This window comes from Ceratotherium simum, chromosome 13 (genome assembly GCF_057802395.1).
Source record: "Ceratotherium simum simum isolate JZ-2026a chromosome 13, ASM5780239v1, whole genome shotgun sequence".
NCBI lineage: Eukaryota > Metazoa > Chordata > Mammalia > Perissodactyla > Rhinocerotidae > Ceratotherium > Ceratotherium simum.
In genome coordinates, this window is record NC_141912.1 from 40,453,984 (window position 1) to 40,475,730 (window position 21,747).

The 21,747-nt window shown below is 45.2% G+C and overlaps 1 protein-coding gene across 1 annotated transcript in view; it reads right to left on the minus strand.

The window, feature by feature from the left end:
- KIF6 (kinesin family member 6) overlaps positions 1 to 21,747 on the minus strand; it is a 376,398-nt gene that overhangs the window by 80,751 nt on the left and 273,900 nt on the right. Inside the window, 1 exon segment of the mRNA XM_014782562.2 lies at positions 5,141 to 5,249. Coding sequence (XP_014638048.2) covers positions 5,141 to 5,249 — 109 coding nt within the window.

Sequence of the window (21,747 nt, forward strand, 5' to 3'; positions counted from 1 at the left end):
TGTGGAGAGCACTGGATTGGGAGTCAGAGACCTGGATTCGAATGTCCACTCTACCTGAGCTGGATCTCAGATTCCCCATTTCTAAGGTTAGGATGAGATGCCTCTCAGAGCTGGGTTGATATGGAAAGCACAAACATGCAAATGTGCTTTGTGATTGTGAATCTTGACCACTGCCTGCCTGCAGCATGGGAACCCTGTGGGGGTGTGATGAACTGTGAGGTGTGATTCCACGTTGGAAGCAGTAACCACAGACAATAATGGATGAGTATCATTCTCTCAGCAAACCAGAGGGTTGGAAGGGCAGCTCCTTGCAAGTCAGTGGTCAAAGTCACCCATGACAGTTGTCAAGTTTCTCATCTTCGGGGAGAATGAAAGGGATGGGGGAATTGAGATAGAATTTCATGTAACTTCCAAGACCAGCTCCTGGGAGAATACCATCCTACTGTTGATGTGTGTCGGGCAGAGATATATGTCATCACTGGAGGAGCAGCTGAGGATGCCCCACACCTGGCTCTGCTCCAGGGCAATGAGAACCACAGCCAATTTACTGGGGACCATGGGCAGCGGCTGCTTTAAGCTATGGGCCACGGAGAGGAGCTAGTGTTCATAAGCCACTCAGTCTCCAAGAGCCTCTGCAGTCATATTCCCTGTCATGTCAGCTGGGATGGTTTCTTCAGGCAGGTGGGGCAAATATGTCACTGGAGGGCAAGGGGCTCCAACGACATCTTTCCTAGCCTTCTTGTCTAGGGTGATTAACTTAATATGTTGATTATTCATAGAGTAAACATCCAATACTCTTCCCCTTCAGAGAGGAAGAGAGAAGACTGGACCTGTATCTATGCCATTACCTTCTCTGCAGACCTGTCCCTGACATGGTACCTTGGCTGCCTCTGTTATATTGCAATGAAGACCCACCTTTCATTTCCCTTACACTTTTTTTAATACCAATATTCCTTTTCTATTCATCTCATTTCCCCATCAAGATGCTGCCTTCTCTTGTCTCCTGTTGAGCAGTTCCTTCCTTGACTCTCAAGAAGCCTGCTGCTGCGTTCTCCTACTTCTAGGAAGCTACAAGCATTCTCAAGCAGTTTTCTTGACTAAGATGTCTCAGTCAATCTCAAATTGTCACTCTCAAGCAAAAAAGGGTACTTTTTGAGTACCCTTTTTGTGGCCAGCACTGTTTTAAAAACCATGGGGAAACTGAAAAGATTCTAATCTAATCTCAGAGTTTATAATTCTGGTTCAGGAGACAAGGTGTAAATACAAAAAACAAACGGAAAAATAATAAAGGTTAAAATTGAAGTCTGATTGGAACCAGGGAACTCCTATTTGTCACGGACGTTATTTCCAGATGCTGCCACGAGATTTCTCTCCACCTCGGTCCAGTTTTCCTGTTGGTTTTAGATTTCTGTTCTCTTCTCCGTCTGAAGGATCCAACTGAGTGAAGGGACGCTTCTCTTGGTTTAGTTCACATTATCAGCGCCTTCCTTTCCAATTACAGTTAACTTTCCTGTTTGTGAGAAGTAGGGAATGAAATGCCAGGCCAGGCTGGGTCTTGGCTGCTGAGGGCTATTAAAAGGTGAGATTTCTAAGAGAAAGTCCATTAGAAGTAGAGTTAGGAAATAATAATTTAATGCCATCCTGAGTAAAACTCCTCTGGTACATGTCTGTATTCCTAGGGCTGGCCAGTCCCCCCCAAGATGGTCCATATGATGCTCTCGGTCACGAGACGGAATGGGAGCCAATGGGGAGGAGATCAGGGGTACTGCCGACCATTTCCTAAAGTAAGGGTGGCCGGAAGTCACCCCTATAAACATCTGTGGGGCCTTATTTTGATGTCTGCTGTAGGAGCACTGGTTTGCAGTTATTTGTTTTCATACAAAAACATTTTCTCTTGGTCCTCTGCTTTCAGCACTTATGATCATGTACTTATCTGATAATTGAATACTCTCCATGAATGCAAACAAAAACTCCAATCTTGAGAAAGGGGTAGGTCCTGGATTACACCCCCTGGTACCAAATATTCCTTTAATGATTGTTATTACGGTAATATTAAACAGATGGAGACTGTTAAAGAATGTGGGCTGGTCTCCTGACTTTTCATTTGATTTAAAAAGACTCATTTACTGCTGGGAAAACCTCTTTTCTGAGGAAAGCTTTGTACAAGTTTCGTTACCTTTGCTCTACGGCCACAAGGAAGATGGGACCACCAGTATTACCAGCCCATCTTGTGTGATTTAGATGGGTTTAAACCCAAAAGCACATTTGTCACTTGTCATGACTCTAGAGTCAAGTGGGCTCTGTATAGAAGGCTTCGAAAGACCACAACATCCTCATCCCTGCTTCCCCCCGACCCATCTGCCTCGCTGGGAACAGACCTAAACTCAAGGGTACAAACCAGAACCAGGAGCCATACCAGTTCTAGAATAAGAAAGATGAGATATTATGTTCTTCCTAAGCCAGTGGTTCTTGAACTTGAGTGTGCAAAAGAATCACTTGGTAATTGGTTTAACCTGCAGAGTTTTGGGGATCCTACCTCAGAGGTTCTGGATCTCCAGGTCTCTGAACACTATCTAGCCAGTGGTTTTCAAACCTGGTTGCACACTGGAATCTTTAAAAAAGCGAATGTTCAGGCTCTACCTAATTAAATCAGAGTATCTGGGGAGTCAGATCCAGGCGTTGGTAGCTTTTACAAGCTCCATGGGTCATTTTAATATGAAGCCAGGGTGATGAGGCGCTGGTGTAAGCTATGATGCCTCGGGTATAGACACAGCTGAGGGCTCTTGGGAATCTACTATTGGATGAGGCAGCTGTCATCTAGCTTGACATGCTTATCTTCAGACAGACAAGGTAGCCTGTTATGACATGCCTAACTGACTATACTAGAAATACATGGCCTACAGCATGGAGAAGCAGAAGGTTTGTGAAATCCCTGTACATTTGTGCAGATGCACACATGTCCACTTTTCTACAGAAAGAGTCCTCGGCTGTCCCTAGATTCACTGCATTTTCTCTCCCACTGCTTAGTGTTACTCATTTATTCATTCATTCCTTTTTATCTCCATGTCCTGCTCCCATTCTGCTCTCCCACAGAGATAAACATTCTTATGGTTAAAGTATGCTAAAGTATATCTTTCTGTTTGGCTGTCTTTGTTTTGTGTGCATATATTTACAATTTACATAACTTGTGGGTTCTTAGTGCTATGCCTTGAAGAGCCATCCTTGTTGGTGTGTGTACATTAATCCATTGCTCCCACCTGCTGCACTGACTCCATAGATGGCTTCCCCAATATTTTACCTCTCCACTGCCCCAGTGGTGGACACCCAGGTGGATTCCAACTCTCCTTGGCCACAAACAGCTACTGGGAACACCCGCATTTGTGTCCCCTTCTGAACTCTCATGAGAACTTCCTGGGAGATACACCGGGAGTGGAATTGCTGGGTCACAAGGGCACATATGCTTCTTTGGACTATGAAGGGCTGGATTGGGCTACACAACGGCTGCTCCCGCTACACTCCTCTCACCTTTGCTTTTTCCTAAAATGATCTAAGACCCCCTACTCAAGTGTAGAAGCCATTGGTTAATAGACTAAGCGTGGCCCTCAATGCTGCTTGCCTTTCCTTTTTGCAGCTCTACCCTCTTCCCCATTCCCTGTGGCTGCTGTATTAAACCTTCCTCAGCATCCTCAAGTCTCTTCTTCCACCTCCACTTTCACAGAGAAAATAGGTCATCTTGAATTTTCTCTGTCCTTCTAGATGTATCTGCATCAGTTCCCTCTTGCTTTGTTTTCCTTTTCAGGCCTCCTTCCAGGCTCGCCTCCCCCTGAGCTTTTGCCCCCCTGAAGCCTTGCTGGGTCACTCTTTTCCCTTGTCCCGCTGTCTTTCTTGCCCCTGGCTTGCTTCTGTGGCCTGCCATCTTGGCTAATTCTCCCCCATCCTGAAACAAACTTCCCTTCTCCCTAAGCTCCCTGTCTTTTTTCTTAAATGTTTTTCATCTACCCCAAACTTTCCGAACACATCGTTCACTCTGTCTGTCTGCTCAGTTCCTTCTCACTTGCTCCTTCACTCCCAGCGCTCTAACCCGTGGTCTTCTTGTTGCAAACTCCATGTGCACTTTCCGGCTCCCTCTGCTTGTTTCCTTGTAGCAGCTGACACCACTGACAACATGCTTCTTCATGGAGCAGTCTGCCCTCTTGGCTTCAGGACAATAGACTCTCCTGTTCTCCCTCCTCTCTCTCAGCTTCCACTCAGTCTCCATCATGGCCGCCTTCCCCTCCCTTTCCTTTAAAGCTTTCCCCTGTGGTTCTACCCTCTGGGCCCTGCACTCCCACAGGTTTTCTTGAGAGAGCTCATCAACTTCTCTGGCTTCCTTAAATTGTCATTTATAAGCATATGACTCTCAATCCTGTATCTCATTTTAATTCAATAAATAGTTTTTGAAAAGGTACTGTGTGCTAAGATCCAGAGTCACATGTGACATGTAAGAGTTCACAGTCTAGAACTCTCTCTCTTGAACTCTAGACCCATACATCCAGCACTCTTTCTGTTTGCTACAGTTTGAGGATATGCATCTAATTCACAGATTAGCTGAAACAGATTATGTACCTCTGAGTTTTTTCTAAAGGGTTCAGAACACAGCCTTGCTTGACAACATGTCAGCAAATGATCCTGCTGGCTCTGCTTCTGGCCTGGAGAACACACTGAAGGCCTCTGGCTCACAAGAAGTGTGTGTGTATACTTCCTTTGACTAAGAAGTGCAGGACTTCTCTCTAGAACAGCTGGAGGGCCTGGAGTTCTAAAACTATAATCTAGTCCATAAATTCTTTTCCTGCCTTTGGAGCAGTAAGATATTGATAAGGTCGCAGGCTGATCAGAATTAATGTATGACATGAGAACTGTACACAGAGTTAGTGCTGTCAGTAACAGACCCTGTCCTGATGTTGCTTACCCAGCAGTGCTGGGATGATAAGGCTTACACATGTGAAAGAGGCTGGATGTAATTCAAAGTGAGACTGAATAAATGTTAAGCCCTTCTTTTAAAAGTTAGGTTGGGCAGATTAGGGAGGACGGAGTAGCAAGTTTCCTCCAGGCTGGCCCAGCTAAGCCTTGGAGGAACAGCTGCTCTTGGAGCCAGCCTTACCTCTGTTTCAGAATCTGCTTGTTGTCTTCGATGGTAACGCTGTCAGCATGGTCCCTCTTGAAGATTTCAAAAGCCTCCTGGCGTCCTAATGACATTTCTTCTCTCATCTCTGTTTGGAGACACAGGGAAACGGCCTCAGTCATGGCATCGGGATCTCATTAATTTCATTGTCACTTTAGTCAGACCACAAAGCCAGCCCTGGCTCCGAGAGGCTGACAGCAGAGAGCCTCCTGACCAGACAGGTGGCCCCAGGCTCTTCCAGCTGGCCGTTGACCCGCCGCAGAGGCCCTTCCAGCGACACCCGCTGCACCCTGCAGGACCGTGCCTGCGCATCCATGTGACTTGTGGGGGGTGGAGTTTGGAATGTCTGGTCAGAGGAAATGAAAACCAGAGCACCAAACCCGGGACTGCCCAGAACATCTGCAAAGGCACTTTCTGCCATCACTCAGTGCCACATTTCTCCCTGCTTCCCTGTTATGCTCTGTTTTGGTTTTCTGTTAAATTTCACCCTGAATTTCCAGGCATTTAGTTAAAAGAAGTATAATCCAGACTGAAAGATTTAGAATCTAGAAGAGTCTGCTCTTAGTCTCCATAGAACAACTCCTCCTTGTTTCCTGTGGCTTGTGAGGGGCTTCAGTTCTACTCAGGAGTTAGGTTCTCAATGGCAAGACCCATGAGCAGACCATGGGGAAGGTCCCTAGGTGACGTCTAACTTCAACTGCCTGTATCACTATTGCCACTACAGGCCAACCCTCACTGCTGGGCCCTGCTCAGGGCCAAGTTCTGAAACCCAGATTCAGGACAGCCAGGGCCCTTGGAGTAAGCAGGTGGCATTCCTGCCTCAAGGCTCTCTTCTTGCAGCCTCCCAGGGTGGGGGCCAATGCAGCTGTGTGCCTGGGACTCCCTTGGCGAGAGCTGAATTCACAGCTGGATTTTGGATGAATCTATGGAGTCATTTTTTTATGCCTCTGCCCTTAGTTCCTTTTCCTATATTTTCATCCAGTTACCTCTACTTGTCTTTGAAGCCCTGGGTGGGTGTTACCACCTCCATGAAGCTTTCCCCAAGGCCCAGACAGAACAAATCCTCCGTCTACTCTGTACCTATCAATGCATCTGTAACAGGCACAGCCCAGTAGGCACTGTCACTTCACATGACAATCTGTTCTGGTGAAATGCAAGTTTCTAGGAGGTAAAGATAATATTTTTTGTGGACCTCTAGTGTCTTGTTTAATGCCTGGCATTTAGAAGGTACTCAACACGTCTGTTAAATGGATCAGGTCAAGAACGAACTAAGAGTGATGATGAGCCTTGCTCTAACTGCCATAGGAACACAGTCCAGGGCTAGAGGAGTTCACTATGAGGCCTAGGGTTCCAGAGATGCATTCATATGGGCCACATACCACATCTCCTCTTTCCTGGAAAAACCCTGCTGAGTCCCATCACTCAGCCTCAGGGTAAGGAACTGGACCAGCCCATCTGACACCAATTTAATGAGGACTGTTGATAAAAATAGCACCATGAAGAATGTCTGAATGGTGAGGCACACAAAGACACCCCACCCTTTTCCAATCAGAAGCAAATGGGCATGGCTCAGTTCTGTCTCCACATCTGCCCTGCACACTCCAGAACTGGGTGGGCCTGGGAACGTGTTTCTGTGAGATTTGGAAAGATAAGCCCTGATGTGTGAGAGACATTAACTGGGGGGCACTTTTCATCCAGCAGAGCCCACCAGGAGCCAAGGGATTCATTCCATACCTCTCCCAACCCGGGTCTGTGCCCAGTTCTAACAATGTATGCCTTTTACTGCATAATAAAGTAACAACAGAGGGTAGAGGGATTGATTATCTCTGGATAGAGTTAGGGAAGAGAGAAGCTCCACAGAGACCACATTGGAGTCTGCCTGTGGGATCCCCAAACGGCCTCCCAAGAGGGGGTGATGAGAAGGCTTCCACCAACCAGTAGCACAGGGATAGGGGAAATAGGATGGAGGGTTTCTCAAAAAGCTACAGTGAAGGAGAAGCTTCATGGCCTTTTCTCTCCCAGGCTCTGCTTTCTTGCAGAGCTAATAGCCTGAATTGACAGATGGGTGGAAAGGCCATGCTGAGGTTTCCCAGTGCCTGTGGCACTGACAGCAGTATGTCCTGGAAGAACTTATAATCAGCTGAAACCCCCCTGGGTGTTTCCCAAAGTGTGGAGGGGCCTGGGTAGTGGCAGCAGGAAGGACATGAGGTGCATAGAGGAGATAAGCCCAGGAAGGTAGTTTGGGATCATTTTGCAGAGAATCTTGAAGGTCTTGTTAAGAAATTTGGGGCCACTGCCATATCATATACATGAATCACCAATCTTCAAAGACTTAAAATTTAGTAAAGTACATATTCTAGGAAAGTCACACTGGGAGTATTTAATACTCCTGGTGATTTAAATGGCACTTGGGGTCCTGCAGTGCCAGGAGTTGTTGTCAGGAATATGGTATCAATTTTCCTCCTGCTATAATGGAGGAAGTATCCTGGAATTGGAGTTCTTTGATGATGGTGACGTAGGTGAGTGGACATTAGTGTGACAACTACAATCCTGGCAGCTAGCATCCTAAGTGTCTGCTCAGGGAGGCCAAGGGGAGATAGCTGATGATGGCCATAGTGTAGAGGCAAAGAGGCAAAGCAAGGCCTGGAAGCCTACTTCATGGCGGCCACACGGAGGTGAGGCTGAGCTTCTGCAGAGAGGGGCACAAGGGCAGGGCTCCACGGGCAGCTGTGCTGTGTGACCCCAGGCTCCATCTGAATCCTGCCCTTCACCACCTTCATTCTGCTTCTTCAGAGCCCGTATCCAGCTCCTTTTAAATTGTACTAATATACCAGTTCTCACTCCAATTTGGGGTCACCTACAAAGTTAATGAACACCTTTTTATTTACTGAAGCCATGTCTCCACTTCCTTTTCCCTCTCAGGGTTTAGGAAACAGCTTTCTCACATGGCAAGCTCTTGCCCCTCAGCACACGTTGTACGCATTAGAAAGAGCCAGCACAGTGGAGCACGAGAGGAACCAAAAGCTCACCTTGCAAATGGAGATAATCATCTATCTATTTACTTTCTCAACAAGTATTTATTTATCTTAGGCACTGTGCTAGGCATGTGACAGAGATATAAACTTGAACAAGAAGATGAAAGTGTGGATCCTTGACCTTAAAGAATTCCAAGTCTAGTAAGGGAGCAAGAAAAGTGAACCCACAGTTACAATGGCAGTTGCTGCTCGCTGTCAGGGAGGCACGTGTCCAGGCACGGGCCACAGGGAGGTGGGGGGTCGGCTCTGCCAGGGAGAGCGGGAAGGATTCTGAAGGCTGAAGCAGCATTTGGCAGGTGGAGAAGTGGAAGAAGATCCCAGGTGGAGGGGGCAGAGGAGGAGTGTGGATTAAAAGGGCAACTTGATGAATATGGGTGGTTCTGCCACCCAATAGGAATGACCTTTGGGTGACTAAAAAATGAATTTCTTACAGACTCTACGCTAAGCACTGTTACCAGGGCTTTCCTAATACCATTCAGTTAAACTTCTCCATGATCAATGGTCATAATTTCATTTTATGAAGGAGGAAACTGAGGCTCAGTTAAAGAAGCAACAATTGCCCAGCTTTTAGAGGACATCAGTTCTGCTCTGAGATCAGTTTTCCAGGGATAGTTTGCCTGATAGAGGGGCAGGTGGTGGGCCTCAGACAATTTACCCATGAGATTGCATTCTCATTAGTGCCTATCTTGTCCAAAACTTTGAGTTATTTTTTTTACAGTATCACAGAAAAAACAGAACCATGCCTTTTGTTTACTATTTGCATAGTTGACTTCATCTGTTAATATGTTCTATTTTTATTTCCAGAATTTTTAAGTTCCATGAAGGCAGGGATTTATTTGCTGCAATATGCCTGGCACCTGGATAGTACCTGGCACAAATGAGGAACTCAATCAAATGTCTTTTGAATGAATGAAAGAATGTTTTAGATGCTTAATGCTTTTCCTTTTGGTAGAGCATACCATGATGCTATGGGGGAAGTGAAGCCCACATTCACCGCTCTCCCTCCCTCTACCACCATGCTCCTGGGCAGGTTGTTCCCCCGTCTGTTGTGATTTTAGAAATTCAACACCATCTTCTCCCCACTACATGTCGCGATGCTTCACAGCCCACCATTAAAGATGAATTCAACTCCAAGAAGCTTTTATAAAAATGCAAATACTCTTGAAGGCATCACTATTTTAATGCTAGCAAAGAAAAACTCCATGATTTGTTGACAATTAGCTAACAGGTCCTGCAAAGATGAGACGTAAGATGGCATCTCAGGCTGGTGCCAGACTCACGGAGATCTGAGCTTGAAAGGGAAGGCATAATGGCAAAAGAAATGAGCTGTGCCTTCTTCCCCACTTTGTTTAGTCTGTCAGACTCAGCTACCCCTCAGAGCCTAGGCTCTCAGGAGTTCTGACTGGCTATGCCCCTTTCTAGGTCTTAGTTGTTTCCTTTTAGTGAATTTCAATCACAGGTCCCAGTGTTGAATCCCAGAAAATATGGATGACTCAGAGAAGCCTGCCGGCTTGTTGAATCACAGGACTGTTTAAAATCTAAAGGAGAGCAAATAAAGTATCACAGGGCAGTATAAAATTTCAGACAAAACAAAGAAAAAACCAAAAAACCCTAAAGGAGACGAATTTCTCAATTTCAGTCCCTAAAACACGACATTGCAATTCTGAGTTTTAAGTTGCATGGAAAACATTTACAGGTCCTAAAGGTGCAACCTCTTCTGGATTTCCACATCTATTAAAGAACACTTAGGTAGAAGGGGCAGTCAACAAGGTCCTCTCAAAATCAGGCTTGGAGTTGGGTTTCTGAAAATGTTGGGCATCTGAAGTTCTCAGGCACTGGTCCCTCACCCGTTTCTCAATGCTCTCTTTCTTGCCATCCTGAAATTCGGTACCTAATTTTGCTAAAGAATACAAATCAGTACTTTTGGAAGCCCTCCCCACCCCCAACACAGGTCCCATAGAAACCAAATTGAAAAGAAAAACATCGGAAGTGGAGAGTTTACGCTCCTGCCTTTGGGCCCACTGTCTGATTTCCTTTGGTCTGGGACACGTGGGCCAGAGCTCATTTTCCTGGCTGCTCCCAAATAATCTACTGCTGCTTAAGCTATTGCTTTAAAATGGACAAAAGTAAAATGAGGGAGAGCTGTGTTATTCATGCTGAAAAATGATTTCCTAGTCAGAGCCAAAACTATATTTTTCTTGGAAAAGACATTTATTCATGTGGTGCCTCAGTCCCCTCTGACTGAAGAAGGAGGAGAGAAAAGAAGACCAGCAGGAGACGAGGAAAAGTGAGAGATGGGGTGGATTCCAGGGGCCGAGGGGGCTTGGAACTCACAGTTTGGGACTAAAAGCATGAGAAGGCTCAGAGCTGTGGGGCATGATTATAGTAGCTGTGGCTTGGCATCAGAAGCTTTAGAGACTGAAAGTTAGGGACTGGCTTTGAAATAGTGATACGACGAATACCCACAATATGTTGACCATGGAAGTGCACACAGCAATGAGAAGCAGTAGGCAGGGATAGTGTGTTTTTGTATGGTATCTGATATAAGGTTCTATATGCCCTAAAATTACTCAGTAAATGTTGGTTTAGGTGAAATATACAAAAATATCCTCACATAAATGATTAGAAGAGAATTCCATCATTCAGTGTGTGGAGAAGTTAGAATGAATGGACCAATGGGAGGGAGAGGAATGAAGAATTTAGATGAGAGGAAGGGATCATCTGTCAAGGCGGCATGAAACATAAAGGTCAGGAGGCTCAGGAGGGATATGAGGACCAAGGGAAAGGTCAGTGGTCCAGCACTCTTGGGAACGGTACCTGGAACAAGGATGTCCCAGAGGAAATGATGGGCAACAGCCAAAAACTCTGAGGTGAAGGACAAGTCAGCAGCTTCTAACATGTAGAGCAAAGGGTCCATTGATGGTGGACTGAATAAATTCACAAGATGGGAAGGTGCTAAAGGATTGTATAAAGAGAAATAGACCATCTCCCAGAAAGATAAGAAGAGACATCTGTGATATTGTCTATCATCCTCCCCTCACCATGGGGAGGACGTTGTCATTTAGGAAGGAGGCTTTTGGAAGTTGCATGTAAGACAGGGATGGCACGCATGTAGCCCCTGTGTTCCCACTTTCCTTCTTCACACCCATGGAAGACATTGCTAATCAATCACAGCATCCTTTGCTGGGGAAACTAATTATAGCACTAGTTTTCAGCACAGTTCTTCAGGCAGCCTCTCTCAGTCAATCATCCCTGCATACAAGCTCTTCCTTTAATAGATGGCTCCCAGGTCACTACCCAATTAAATGACAACTGCAGTTACTTTCCTCATTCCTGTGCTGGCAGGGGGAAATAGCTGCCTAGATCCATCACTTTAGGAGCTGACATGCAGGTGAGTTTCTCCAGGGAGCAGCGTCATGTCTTAGAGCGCCTGAATCACCGAGAGTGGCTGTCTGGGAGTAGATGCCGAGGAGCCCTCTGTCTACGTTTCTCCACTGCCAGGGTGATGGAGGTCACCACAGGAAGCAGTGCCATGTGCCATGGCTCTGTTTACTTTAAGGGCCAGGAGCAGCTCAGCTACAATTTGAGGGGTTCTGGGCGGGTACTCAAGGGTATGGAATCTGAGGATGAGGGGAGGACAAAACCACTTAGCCATAGCCAAAGTGACTGCAGATGTGAAGACCAAAGAGTAGATCTTTTGGGGTGACCGAGGACACTTGCCCAACCTACTTTCTGCTTTTGATTGACAACTTCTGGAATGGGCTGGTGCTCTAAAGCCTTGAGGTTAAAGGCCAGATGACACCACCTGGGCTAAAGTCCTCAGATTAGGGATTGCCTTGGAGTTTCCTAAATTGCCACATGAAAGATGTCAAAGGAGAACCTTTAATTAGTAGATTCTTAGGGCTGGCTTGGACCAGGCTGAAGCATGGCAGGCTTGGCAGGGGCTCTAGGGAGTGGAGTGAAGGGAAAATCTGAAGTGGAAAGCCACAGAAACCTTAGGAGACCCACCCAATGGTGGCACCACATCTAAATAAATGAAATGGGTTCCTGACTCCTGGTGCCAGAAATCACACATCCCACTGGCAACCCTCCCGGGCCCAGTGGCGCAGACCACGTGGGCTGGGTAGAATTAAGGGGCAGTGTTTGAGGCAGGCTGTGTTTCTCTTTTGTCTTGGTAACCATGTCTGATTCACTCTCCTGCTGCAGCTCTGTCCTCAACCTGTGTCCTGAGCAGGTGAAGAAGGGCCCGGTGTGCCAACTGAGTGGAAAGGCCTGGAGCCCTTGAGAGAATGGCAGCTGACTGAGGGGAGTTGCCCATTTCCAGCAGTGACACAAGACCTTCAAACAATGGTCCCGGAGACCATCTGCAGAAAACCTTCATTTTCGTAACCCGGAATCTCTGGGGTTTTGATTTTGTGAGTGTTCTTATTCAGGACAAAGTACCCATGTGGGTTGCTTAGAGAAACCTGTGGACAGACGCAGGCATGGAGCTTGGAGAGCAGCCTGGGTCATGCTGGCATTTCTGTGTCTTGGAGTTAACTCAGGAATCTGGAGGCTAGCAACATTTCCATTAAATAAGACAGCATGCTGTGGCTCCTGCTGCCAGGCTAAACTAGATCCATGGAGTCATTTCATCGATTTCAGTCCCTAGATGTGGCAGCCCTAAAAGAGCCTCTAATTCCATATGGCCCAATCTTTGGACCAACCCTGGGCATTTAGGTGGAAGGACATGTGTGTTCCAGCCCTTTGTGGGTTAAAGGGCAGTGCCCAACAGGCCCACCAAACAGAAAGGCAGCATTCCTCTTCAGTTTAGAAAGAGGCTACTAATTCTGTGGAATCTGAAAAGCACAGGATTCCCTGAGTTTGAAGTGTCTTGAACACTTCCAAAGGCCATGGTTAACAGCATTCTGTTGACTAGCTTCCACCCTGATGAGTTCAGTTCTCATGTCAGCCTGTGCTTTCCGGCAGTGGCTAGAGCAGTGTTTACATGTCCTGTTGTCTGAAAAATGAGGCAAGTTTTCTATCTGCCTAAATTAGGAATGAATTCCACTCTAGTCTCCAATTTATTTTGATACATTTTTAAAGGAGAATTAAAGAATTAAATTCTAGCCTAGTAGCAAAAATGCCCCTTCCCTGAAATGCATGTGGATTTAAATAAAATTCTGTCTCCCTGGCTTGGAAGTAAGCATAACACAAAATGGAGTTTGGATATGCTAGTGTTCATTCTTTGGCAGAAAAAAAGGAAGTGGAAAATTAATTTTTTTGTTCCTTCTATGTGACAGGCACTGTTCCATATTTCACAAATATTAACTTACAAATATTAACTCAATCAATCTTCACAACAACTCTATTGGTGGTAGAGGGGAGCTAATGCTTATTGGGAATTTTGCATGTGCTCAAGGGATTACATATGTTGTCTCATTTAATTCTCACAGTGACCCTGTCAACTAGGTAGGATTGGGCCAATTCTACAGGTAAGGTAATTGATGTTGAAAGAGGTTAAAAGTCACCCCAAGACAAGTTAGGAAAATGGCAAAGCCATAACTTGATCCCAGGTTTGTCTGACTCCGAAACCCTCTTTTTGCATACTGTGTTACTAAGTGAAAATCATTTGCCAAGTAGAAATGATCTCATAAATACCAGCAAACCACTGAGGTCAGACCTATGGGGTCAGGAGGTCAGAGATGCTAAAGAGAAAAAGGTAGTTTTGGCAGGGTTGTGAGTTCGGATGTAGACTGAAAACCATAAATGCATATGGCGGCTCAGAAGAGGGGAGATCTTTGTGGATGGGGGACTGGGAAGGCATCAGATGGCAGGGAGAAGCTGCTTTACCCAGAACCCGCTGGGGGGTGGTGTAAGGATCAGAGGTAAAGGGGGAGTTGGCTGGCTCATAGGGAAGCCTTGACTCTCTGCCATTAGGACTTCATTAGTTAGCCAACCATGTCAGGTCCAGTTAAGTAATTACCTTTCCCTAATCTACACGGAACATGGGCTTGGAGGAGTTTCCACAATAAAGCAGTTTATGCACTTAAAACAGTTCTGTTGGACTGAAGCGGGGGGATGCTACAGAGAAGAAGGGGCAGGGTCCAGGTTCTGAGAATGTGGTCTTTAGCAGATAATAATCTCCCACCCCTCAATGAGCAATAGTGGTGAAAAAGAGATGAAAAGGATCCAGGAGGCCACCATTTTCCCATTGACCTCTCTGTATCCTAACTGCTTCTTCTCTGGAAAGCACTTCACTGCTTAAATGAAACATTTGTTTATTCACTTAGGCAGTGAGTCAACTGCTGAAGCAGACCATCTGTCAAAAGTACTGAGTATCTACTCTATTGACAACCCTCTTCAATGGCTAGTTACAGATAAATGTAAGAAATATTGCCCTTGACCTTATGATATAAAGCACTGGGGATATGGGAAGGACAAAGCTTACATTATAAAGTGAGAGAATACTCATAGACAACGCACTGATGGTAATATGGTACAGATGGTGTGGACGACTGTGAGGAGTAAAAGAATGGGCAGGATCAGATTGCAGAGGGACTTTTCAAGGAACATTCCTCCTAAGGCAGGTTTTAGAGGAACTGAGGAGCAGGAGCTAGAGGAAGGAGGCTGGTGTCGTCCTGCCATAGGGAACAGAATGGCAAAGCCACAGGGGTGGGGAGGAGCCCACCGGGTGCAGGGCCTGGCACAGAGATTGACTGGAAGGATCTCGAGGCTTTCCTTTGGCTGCGGGGGAATTTGGTCCCAAGTAACCTCTAGGTCCAGACACCATACTCTTCACTAGTTCCCTGCTTGCCCAGGGCATTCCCAGGCAGAGGGCCACTGGAGTTTTCCACAGGCTTGTCAGGCGATTCTCCCTCCCTAAATGACTGAAGAAGAACACATGCTTTAGAGTATAACCTCAGGCTACTCTCCTATATTCTTGTCCAGTGCTCAGGGGAAGGAAATAGGGTTTGGGGTCAGAAGACACGGGTTTGAGTGCTGGTTTCACTTATTAGCTGTATGACGTAGAGGCTGCCATTTAAATTGCTCCAAGTCTCAGGCTCCTCATCTATAAAATGAAGCTAATAAGAACGCCTGTCTCTTCATGTTATTAAAGAAGGGTTACTAAGAGGAGGTAGCACTCTGGGCATATCTCCATTTTGGAACTACCAAACACCTTTGCAATGATGCATTTCCATGACTGTTTCACCTGCCCTCCTCTCCTACCCCTCAGACCATGTGAATTTGCTTTATGTCTCTGCAGCCCCAGGTCCAAGCCCAGTGCCTGGAACAGAGCAGACATTTCAACCAGAGTTTATCAACTGAATGAATGAGCAAGGATGAGATCTCTCTAGTTAACTTGTTTTCCTTAAAAGCGTTATTTTTTAAACTATACGTATACCTCTAATGCAGTTTTCTGTGCATATATTTTACAATAAAAATAAAAAAAAAACAGATTATGGCTGCTACGAATCATTTATTTAAAAGTCTCTGACAGAATGAATGAATAAATATGGAATACACTATAAAAAGTGAAAGTGTAAAAATGAGTTATTATCCTCATCAGTAATAATGAGTCATCTCAAAACCTATTCACAGCAGGCTGTTTAGAGTGCAAGAACTACTGTAACACAGTAGGAGAATTCTTAAGGTAGTACAAACTATGGGTTAGCAACGTAGGGAGAGGGAGTGCTTGAAACTGTCAGGCTGGCTCCACTGCTTCCGCGTTCTCTGCTTCCCGACCACACCAGCCAGGCTCATTCCACAGTAACAACCTCATCTCATTGAGAAAATAAATGCAGCAACACAGGGGCTTCCTCATCTTCCCGACACCAGGTCTACGGTGGCTTCGCCTGCAGTCCCAGCTTTCCTTCCGGTTACAACGGAACAGGAATCCACCATCTCGTCAACGGCCAACCCCTCCACCTGGGCTGTGGTTCCCAAACTCCTTTCCCGGCCTTCTTCTCTTATCCCCTCTCTCTTGTCTAAAAAATTACCCTCTCTTCCTTGTATTATTTCCATCAGCAAAAAACCACATTTTAAAATCCATGTTGAATTGTTTATAGTTAGATGTAGACATATTTGAATTTGTAGGTATAAAATGGAAGCTTAAAACATTCACGTTCACTGGCCATGATTTCGTTGGTGAAATAGGAGACCAGATCATCTATTTATAGTGGGATGGCAGAGAAGGAGACTTAAGGCCATTTAGATACTCAGGGAAGAAAAAAAATACTGTCTTAACAATATCCTCCCTTCACCCCATTCAATTTCCAGTTATCTTTCTGTTTCTCTGATTCCTTTTCATAGAAAATGCCTCAACAGAGTTGTCTACGTTCACCATCTCTATTCCCTCATCTCCCATTCTCTCCTCTATCTAGTCCAATGGAGCTGTATCCCCTCCACTTCACTGACTTTGTCCTTTCAGCATCCCCAGTGATCTCAGCATTGCCAAAACCAGTGGTCACTTTTTGGTTCTTATTGTAGTTGACCTCTCCGTAAATGGTAGAGCAGTAAAGTCACCAACCATTCCACATGCCCGCATCCATTTCCTAGGTCCCCTGCAATTAGGGAGGCGCATGTGACTGGTTCCACCCAGCAGGCTGTGAGCAGCAGTGACAGGTGTCACCTCCTGGCTAAAGCCTTGAAGAGGAACCATCCAATTCTCCATGCTCTCCTCTCACTCTGGTGCTTGGTGTCATCTCAGATACAAAGTCTACGTCTGCCTGGGTCCCTGGTGATCGTGGACCAGAGCTCCCACTCCTCCAATGCACATTGTTCATGCAGTGTGAATGAGAAAGAAATTTTGTTATGATAAGCTACTGAGATTTAGTGTTAATTTATTACCAGAGCATAACCTAGTCTATCCTGACCAATGCACAGCAGTGGTCAACACAGCTGACCCCTCCCTTTTATTGAAGCACTTCCTTCCTTGGCCTTCTGTGACATCACTCCCTCCTGATTTTTCTCCTACCTTCCTGGCTTCTTCTGTCAACCTCCAGATGTTGTAGTGCAGTAGGGCTCAGTCCTGGATGCTCTTCTCTTTCTTTTAACTTTACTTAGTCTCATGGCTTTCATATGCATTACACACCAATAGCTCCAACATTTATATTTTTAGCTCTGACCTCTCCATTGAGGTACAGATTGAGACATCTAATAATCCACTTGAAATCTACTTGAATCTCTAATTGGCACCTCAGACTTAACATGCCTCAAACAGAACCCTTAATTTCATACTCTATTCCAAACTCTACCCCAAGCTGTTTCCCCTAATTGTTTCCGTATCAGTAAATGGCACCACTTGCTCAAGCAAAAAATCCTAGAACTCCTTCATCATTCCTCAATTCCCATAGCAGCGCCACCAGCAGGTTCTGTCAACAATCCTTTAAAAATATGCCTTATATCTCTTTGCTTTTCTTCAGCTCTTTTTTATCCCAACCTAAGTCTTCACCATTTCTCACCTGGACTGCCTCCTAACTGCTTTGCCAGCTTCCATCTTGGTCTCCTACAGCATATTCTCCACACAGCAACCCGAGTGACTTTTTAAGAACATAATCATGTCACTCTTCTGCTTTAAACTCTCTGGTGGCTTCCCATGACCCCTGCGCAAACCCCAAACTCCTTGGCCTGGCACCCTCACGTCGTCTGGTCTCTGCCTACGTGTCTTCCTCTTCACGCCCCACCCACAGATCCTCTGCTCAAGCCTTCTTGGCTCACTGGCCTTCTTTCAGCTCCTCAAATATGTCACTAGTATTCCTACCTCTGGGCCTTTACACTTGCTGTTTGTTCCTTCTGTCTGGAATGTTCTTTCCCTGAATCTTTATGGCTATCAATTCATTATTCAGTTCTCAGATCACAGGCCACCTCCTTTGATCCCCAACCCACCCCAATTGTTTCCTACTCTATTACATCCTTCCTGGCATTTGTCACCATCTGAATCGACATGTACGTATGTATTGTGTAGAATGAAAACTCCAAAGGCACATCTTTCTTGTTCATTGCTCCTTCTCCAGTGCTGGGAAGGAAAGAAGAGGGAGGGAGGGAGGGAGGAAGGGAGGAAGAGGGGGTTAGAGTCCTATTAGAAATAGGTCCCCCTAATAGGTACCAGATTTGTACCCTCACCCCTGCCTTCCACATCAAGCCCAATCTGCCCCCTATGAAAACCCTGACTCCCGGGTTTGAGCTCTCTCCTCTTTGCATCCACAATCAGAATTTTGTAAACGTCCCTTCTTTCCCAGGGACCTGGCCTGGGTGAACTTGCACATGTCCTCGCTAACCCATCCCCCGAGTAACATCCTCACTCTTCTGCTCTCTCTCTTTCGCTTGGTTTTTACTTTTGCGGTTGGTTGTTTTGTTTTTGTTTTATTTTCTGCATATTAAACCTATAAATAATTATTTCTAAAGGGAGCCAAGCAAAACTCCACATGTAAGTGGCCAGGGTGCTTGTGAGACCAGCTCCCCCTCATTTTTCTGGCAAGAGCTCCCATTTCTGAGACAGAGGGATAAGAATCTCTGGGGATCTCTGTCATCATTTCAGAATGCTATGGGGTCGGCCAAGTTAATATCTGTGCCTGGCATTTGTACATCCTCGCCAGAGAGAAGTAATTTACCATTATGAGCTATTTATATTAAGCCACTCAGGAGGGTTTCTGAGGAATTTTTCTTTCACAGATGCATTATCCTATAGGAATTCAGAGAGGAATATAGCTGATGCAGAAGGCATGTCCTAAAGATATAACCCCCATATCTTTGCCTGATGAGCTAAGAACATGTAAAAGGTATTACTTCACTTTTCCTAATTATCAAGGTATGGCTTGTCCATTGCAAAAAAATTTGGGAAATAAAGAATGGTGTAAGGAAGCAGGGAAAAAATGACACATCCCTCTACCTTCTAGTTTTTTCTATGCTTGTTTAGCTACACAGTAAGATGATAATACAGATACAGTTTTGTAGCCTGTTTATTTCACTTAATATTATCTCATAATCCTTTTTTCTAAGTCCTTAAATTCTTCCTGAGTATTATCTTTTATGGCTCTGTAATATTTCATCATTTTAGTCCGTTCCCTAATATCAGACTTTTACATGATTTTATATATATGCTATGTAAATAATGCTGCAGTGAGCATCTTGGTGTATAAATTTTATTCAAGTTTAATTACTTAATGAGTTAATTAATTAATTAACATAACAAGTATTTACCGAGTGCCCACTATATCCCAGTTACTGTTCTTGGAGCTGGTCGACAAAGGCCTTTTTCCTTGGAGAGCTTACATTCTACTGAGGGTGACAGACAAGAGGAGCAAATAAAAACGTACTATTAATTAGCTCTCTGAAGAGAGAGAATGCAAATTAAAGGGATAGAGAGATATGAATGATGGGGGAAGCTATTTTCCTTAGGGAGATTAGAGGCAGTTCTCTCTGAGAACCACAAAGGCATTTTGGATGATTTCTGTAGGCTAGATTCCTAGAGGGAGTTTCTGAATTAAAGATCTTGCTTTCTAGGAAGCCAGTTTACACCCTGACAGTAGTTCTCAGCAGGGCTTGGAAGAACAACAGTTCTAAGAATGGACCCTACTAGGGTACGGTCTTGAGCAAGTTACGTAATTCCTCTATTCTTTAGTTTTCCTGTGTGAAGTGGAAATAATTGTACCTGCATGTGGATGTCTCTGTGTGTGTGTGTGTGTGTGTGTGTGTGTGTATGTGGTGGAGGTGGGAGGGCGGTGGGGATGGGATGTTAAGGTTCTGGCATCCCAGAAGAACTGGGTCAGGGAGCAAACACGTCTGTGAAAAGGAAATGATCATGTGGTGAAATGTGTGTAGGGCATTCCAGTTGATGAAACAACTGAAAGAGGGTTCTGGAAGGTGTGGCATGAATACTTAGTGTGTCTGGCACATATCCGGTGGTCAGTAATGTATACTGAATGAAAGGAAGAACCTACCTTCTTGGGAAGAGCTTATTCACACTGGGTAGCTGAGAAGGAAAGTCTTAGATGATTGTCACATAGCGGTGCAGTGTGGCTCGAGATCTCTCAGTCAGACACTACAAAGAAAGCCCCTTCTCATTCACCAGCCTGCAAATAGGTGGTATCCTCAGTTTCCTCATTCATAAAATGGGCTAGTAATGTTTACTTCATAGGGCTGTTTTGAGGTTAAAAGGAAATGAAACACGGAAAGGACACAACACGGTGACTCATTCACAGTCAACTCTCGATAAGTGCTTGTTTCTCTCCTTCATCTTGTATAATTCGGTAGGAAAGGATCTGGGACAGTACGAGGCAGGACAGTGGCACAAAGCACTGAGAGGGCTCTGAGTAAACTGTATCTCCCTAACCCCAGAACTGGATAGTGTATTTGCTTCTGCACCATCATTTGGGTTGTACAGTTTTCGGTTCTCAGATCTACAGTAATAAAAGCATTGTGTTGAATATAAGATCATTATGTGTGCTGATGTTGGAAAAAACTCCAAGGAAGGAGTTTCCAGACCCTGGTTGATGGCTGGTGGTAAGCAATGCTATCAAAGGCATCCATTTAGCATCCTACTTAAATGCTCACCTCAATTAAAATGATTAACCTGATACAGAAAATGCAGCTCAAATCATATCCCATTATTTCCTTTGGGTCTTTTCAGCAGAGTTTCTCCTTCAGATCAAGGTCCCTCCACCTCCACACACCCTGCTCTAATCTCTCTGCTATGTTGGACTTTCCTCCATCATAGCTTTCTGACCCAGGCAGAGGCTCTTTGTACAAGGTGTGCCCAACTGAGGACAGGGCACACCCTGTTTGGTGAGTGCATATTTGTACGGGGTAGGACACACACATTAGACATATCCACCATATCCTTCCTTTTCCCAAACTCCAGGGATGTGTGGGGGTTCCTTACTCTTGAGCATCCAGCAGAAGTCACAGATTAGTTCCATCTACTGCTGGCGTCGTAGCTCCTACTTGTGTTTATCTTCTGCTCTCTTTGCTGCGTCTCTTCATGTGGTAGCAGCACGTGAGCAGGTTTCCTCTCAGTTCTTGCAGTAATAGCTTTTGTCTGACTTCTTCCCTCACTGTTTAGTTTTTTTTTGTTGTTGTTGTTTTTTTTTTTTTTTTTTAGCCTGTCTTTTCTTAAAGCCAGAAGCAGAACTGGATTGTGGAAAACAATGCCAAGGGCAGGGAGCCCTGACTGCTGCCCTCTGCTACAGTGACAGGAAGAGGAGGAGGAAGGAAAGGATGCTAAAAGGGAAGTAGCATGAAGAAGAAGAATCTAAACTCGATTTGTTTAAAGGCTTCTCAGATTGGCATTCATCTGTGGTAGAAAATGTTCACTGGTAGATGCTCTAGGACCTGGTTAACTGTTTGCAGTTTGCATAGCTGTGTAGAAAGACTGTCCTCTCTGTCCAAGCCCAAGAAACTGCCTTTCACTTCACTGGGTTCACTAATGAGCTTTGGGCTGCCTTGGGCAGTAATTTGCTCTCTGAATAAAAAGAATGCAAAGAAAGAAGGGGCTGAAAGCCCCTCTGGCTGGGCTTCCTTTTGTTACAAACAGCCAGTCTTTGAACTTGTAATTATGAGTCATGGGGCTCC